This window comes from Strongylocentrotus purpuratus, unplaced genomic scaffold, assembly GCF_000002235.5.
Source record: "Strongylocentrotus purpuratus isolate Spur 01 unplaced genomic scaffold, Spur_5.0 spur5_scaffold_2, whole genome shotgun sequence".
NCBI classification, from domain to species: Eukaryota; Metazoa; Echinodermata; class Echinoidea; order Camarodonta; family Strongylocentrotidae; genus Strongylocentrotus; species Strongylocentrotus purpuratus.
Window position 1 is genome coordinate 15,994,956 of NW_022145605.1, and position 5,811 is coordinate 16,000,766.

Consider the following 5,811-nt stretch of genomic DNA (forward strand, 5'->3'; position numbering starts at 1 on the left):
GGTTTATTTTGAAGCTGTGTCGAATAATAGAAAACAAATCTTCAAGCACGATTATAATTTCATTTAACCCTCTCAAGAATGCAAACATATTGCTCCTGTTGTCTCATTTTAGCAAGCACAAACGCAGTTAGTTCGCCGCCTATAGAACGTATATAGCAGACGGCAATCGGCGGATCAGACGACACTTGATATTGATTGTGTATGTGAGATTGCTTTGCTAAATGCCCGGTCCCACTGCACTTACGGATGCAAAGAGGATGTAAAACGTACACAAATCTTGCCATCCGTTGGAAAACGCTATGCATCCGTTGTGTACTCATTGAATACGTGTTTTATACGCTCTATCCATCGAGCATCCATCCACTGTGATTTCATCCGCGCAAAAAGTTTTGAGCTGCACAAAACTTTTAGAACGGATGAACTTCCGCCGTGTACGATGTAAATCCGCGACAAATACGAGCGTTCTATGTCCTCTGGGCATCCTCGTAACTCACATCCGCTGCAGCTGAAAACGGAAAGAGGGAGGAAAGATAAGATACATGGAACGTCTATACATCGTTAGTAGCACGGAAATATAAAGGATGTAAGCGTATGCATCAAAGCATTCAAAGCTGTCATCCACTTCCATCCGCTTTCATCCGCTAGGCTTCCGATGAACATCCGTTTAACATCCCCGCTACATAGTACCCAAGTCCGTTATTTTACGTTCTGTTTTCGCAAATTTTTGCAAATTTTCGCAAATTTTTTCCATTTCGGGAGCGGATGAAAACGGATGGAGCCATAAATATAAAATACAAGAACCTTTTCCATATCTTTAAACTATCATTGATATCTGATAATTAAACAGTTAGTAAACTAAATCTACCAAAATACATAATACAATGAAATACTTGACTGAAAGTAGGGGAGTTAATGTAGTGCACAATTGCACCCCTCTGTTAATAATCGAATAGTCCATGGTGTTCATGAATATTCAGGTTTTTGCTTACCTCGGCAATTTTGCTTGCCTATACTAAATGGAAAAAATAAAGACCAGTTATGGTCATGTGATTGCATTGTGAAAGAAACATTGTGGAATCGATCAGAAAAGGTTGATCATCTAGCATATAAGTATTGGTTTACATTGTAAGGTCCTGAAATCATCAAAATGATAAGAAATTTGGCCCAGTCTTCGTAAAGTTACAAGCACTGTACACAGAAAGATGTATATGGGACTACGCACACGCGCGCGACACGTGCGTTTATCTCTCACATAACAATAGATAAACTACTTTACCAAATATATCAATTAGTAGGCGGTTTCCCGGCAAATTTTGTATCATCATGTATTAGTTAAAACATATTCTCTCACATGATTGGTAATAGGAGCTTCCATTTCATTTGTTGAAATTGGGGCGTTTCCAATACTGGTATTTACCTTTAAACTATCATTGATATCTGATTATTAAACAGTTAGTAAAATAAACCTACCAAACTACATAATACAATGAAATACTTGACTGAAAGTAGGGGAGTTTGATGTGGTGCACAATTGCACCCCTCTGTTAATAATCGAATATTCCATGGTGTGTCATGAATATTCAAGTTTTTGCTTACCTCGGCAAAATGTTTGCCTATACTAAATGGACAATTTACGGTGGGGGTTGGCTGAAGTGGACATTATGAACCAAGCGGAACTGATCTATGCTAATTCATGCTTCTTATTTTTCGTGTGCTTGACCTAAAATCTTACAATCGCGTGGTAAATTGCGTCCAAAGTTCGACTTGTTACACATGCGTTATATATGCAATGGCGAGCTTGCGACCTATTTTTATCAAATTACGGTGTGTTATTTGTCAAAAGTCAATGGACATGAGGGTTCCAATGAAAGAGCTAGTGTCAACGTACGTCGGGGTTTGATGTGCTTTTCGTTTGAACAAAAACAAAATTAAAATGATTTTTGTGGTAAAATTCCATAGGCTAACATGTTTATAGTCTGCTGGACTCTGACGATAGGGGGCGTTGTCAAATGAGACTAAACGGAGCTATATGTTTCCCCATTAGTTTTCCATCAGTCGAAATAACCATTGCAAACAATAGCTTTACACGTATGTGCCTTCATTGATAGAATTGATAATTGTAGTATCAAGGAGCACCCCATTCAACCCCCGCCTCCTCCATGGCCATGAATCAATGGATTCGTAGTTGGTTTTTAGTTAGTCTGGCGATGTGACCGATGTATGAATCTGACTTGCTCAAGACCTTTTCAAATATACACTGTTGTCAATAAAGTCGGACTTATTTATTCATAACTTTTTCTCAATCTCTATAACTCTCTAGATTGATCAAGAATGTTTCACAGAACATATAAAACTTATACAGTGCGTATAAAAAAGTGTAACCAACTTTGGTAACGTCTAATTATAAAGTTATGACCTATGTGACTTTGAATCATATATCATAGTAAAGGGTAACGTATACCGTGTCTAATGATACCATATTTATAATCGTGCATTTAAACACGGATGATTGAGCAGCAGGCTTTTCAAAAAGTATTGTCAAAATCCTCTTGTACCAAGTTTGAGCTCAAGCAGTGAATGTGGATCAAAAGCCATTATGTTTGTTTAATCTCATTCCAGACACAATTGCTCACTTATTTACATTGACTATTAGGCAGTCGAAAAGCAATGGTGTTGATATCAACTAAAAAACAAAGAATATTACAAGCAAAAAATATGACATTATCTTCATTATGATGATAACCATGACTTTATTCGCATCTCTTGTTCGAGGTAACTGTTCTTATTGAGTGATACAAAATGGATAAAGTGAATTTGTTAAGGTATATTCGAGTTTTGTAAGGTTACGAAACCGATATTGCTCCTTAGCGATGTGAAATGGCGCACCGGACAAGTGATCAGAGAGATCTTATATATCATGAGGCAAGAAGTTAGTAGGCTGTTCAAAATAATTAAAAGGTTATCCTATGGAGTGAAACAAGGTTATGTGGAAGCATAGATACATTGCATCATATTAAACAATATAGTACCAAATCAAGAGGCCAAATGTATCTTATAAAAACATTTAAGTCCAAAGAAGCACATGCATATGATCTGCCCCTCATTCGTTCCATCAGCCCAAACTTTCCACAAGGCGATTTTGACAATACTTTTTAAAGAGACTGGTGCTTAGTCACCCGTGACAGAAATATTATAAATATGGTATCATTTGACAGTAACAAATTTATCCTTTATGATGAAAATAATTTCAAAGTCATGTTGTTTAGGAATGTTTAATTAGGAGCTACCAAAATTGGGTTTACATTTTTGATATGCACTGTACATCAAGAATAAACCATATTGTTAAAATCATTTTAATAGGACATAAAAAAGAGGTATTTTTTTAAAAAGGGAAATGTATGGCTGCAGTGTATATTGATGTAACCACTTTAATTATACCCCATAGTTCGTCTGTCTGGAGGCCATTATCCTTGGGAGGGTATCGTAGAGGTGTTCTACCATGGCTCTTGGAGATCAGTATGTGATGATCGCTGGGACATCAACAGTGGACATGTTGTCTGCAGATACCTTGGGATAGGTACAGCTCTGGATACCGACCAACATGCTACCGCTTCTAAGGGAGCCCCAGAATATTTCTTAAATGGCATCAGTTGTGATGGCAATGAATCCAGTATACTTGAATGTTCGTGGTCCAGTCTTCGTAATCGCCAGTGCAATTCGACCCGTATCGCCATGGTCCGATGTTCAACTGGGAGTAAGTTACTATCATTCATTCTTGTGCCATACATATAATTTACTTTAGATATTGAAGTTAACAATTACTGGCAAGTCCATGATGTTTGGCCTTTTGATATCACCCAAAGTTTGCATGACATTTTCCAACTCTGCACATGTTGATAGTCGTCCTTCAAAATTAGAAGTATCGTGTAATATCTATCGTATATATAATGCACTATTGTTGTTTGTTTGTTTTTATTTCCGAAATCCATATATACATACAAGTTTAAAAAAACATACGTATAAAACAGATTTCAAACGATAAGAAAGTAAGTAAATGTGTAAAGTATAGACAAACGGTTGGATAGCCCATTTCAGGACCATTTTCAAAATGGTCCAGTTTTTCAGTGGGGTCTAAAAGCAAAAATCATATTAATTTACATACAATATCGATTTTTATAAAAATCATAGTAATTTACAAATACACGACCCCCACCCCTTATCCCCCGCCACATTTAACATAAATACTCCTTCCTAATTTCCATTACAGTTCGTCTGGTCGGGGGAAGGAATAGCAGTGAAGGGAGAGTAGAGGTTTTCGCAAAGTCAACCTGGGGAATAACCTGTGGGAAAGACTGGACCCTTAACAATGCACACGTCATTTGCAAAAGTTTAGGATTCGCTGGTGCATTGAAGGCATTTGATTATGCTGAATTTGGATATGTTATAAATAACATACATTTATCGGAGGCACATTGCACGGGGAGAGAAAACAACATCTTCGACTGCCCAGATGCAAAATTCGAAACGATGGACTTCTGCTATGACGACGGTGCTGGCGTTCAGTGTTCAATAGAAGGTAAATATTATACAGATATTGAATGGTAGGCTGTGTAGTATATCATTCATTGGACGGTCATATTTACTATGCCATTTTTTTTTTTTTTTTAAATAAACTATTACTGAATTACTGTATCACATTATTACACGCCATCACCCGTAAAACTATACCATGTTTCGTATTTCTCTCCTCCATTCCACTTTAAGACGAAGTCATCTATCTGACTGATGGAACGAGTATCTTCGATGGCGTAGTCGTGTACTACTACAACGGCCAACAGAGATCTGTCTGTAGTGACTCTTGGGACAAGAACGACGCTGACGTTGTCTGCAGAAGTCTGGGACTGGAAAGCGCGCGAAGCATTACTACATCTCACATTTCAGATGGCAGCCATGTTGAGGTCACACTCGACCGTGTAGAGTGCACGGGTAATGAATCCAGATTTTTCGACTGTCCTGGGGTAGGAGTTGGATCTCATGAGAACTGCAATGTGTCAGAGGTGTCTGGAGTCACATGTTCTGGAGGTATTTACGTAATTTGTGAGCTCATCCGTCCACACTAAAAATAGTTGCATATGCCATTGAGGAACAACTGCAGAAGACCAACGTAACCCCAACTCTGACCCTGACGATAGGGCCTATATATCCCACAATCACTACCCTTACCCCAGCCACCCTAATCGTAACCCTAACCTTAAACCTAACCCTGACTTTGCATGACCACGACCCTAGCCTTACGTTAACCGAATACGCTTGGTATTCTGCGGTTAAACCGCAACTGATTTCATACTTACAGATTGATCGTGTTGATTTTTAAAATTTTATTTGAGAGCTTTGATTGTTATAGGAATAGTATCGTCACTGATTTTTCATCATCGCATTCTAGATCAGGGTATGGGATAAGTCTCTTTATGATATCTCATTCAGTTACAACACATTTTCTGATATTTACGCATTAGCAATTTGCATTATTGATCACGTATTTCATGTATTTAAAACATGGCAAATGTTGGAGAAAATCTTTGAGTAACAATCGTTTTTTATATCTTTGATTGCAGGAAACGTTTGTGTTTTAAGTTTGTGTCCTCTTGAAATGGATTCCCAAGGTATGAGAGTATTGAATTTTGTATAGTTTTGATAATGATGAAAATAACAATAATAATAATGGTAATAATACTACCAATACTACTACTACTACTACTACTACTTCCAATAATAATAATAATAATTATTATTATTTTATTACTAAGTGCT

At 37.3% G+C, this 5,811-nt stretch overlaps 1 protein-coding gene across 1 annotated transcript; it reads left to right on the forward strand.

The window, feature by feature from the left end:
- Positions 1-2,744: 2,744 nt before the first annotated feature.
- On the forward strand, positions 2,745-5,120 carry LOC590788 (neurotrypsin-like). Its single transcript, XM_790379.2, has 4 exons — positions 2,745-2,772; positions 3,446-3,754; positions 4,268-4,576; positions 4,765-5,120. Exons 1-4 carry the CDS (start codon positions 2,745-2,747, stop codon positions 5,118-5,120), a joined length of 1,002 nt encoding a protein of 333 aa, XP_795472.2.
- Positions 5,121-5,811: the final 691 nt, after the last annotated feature.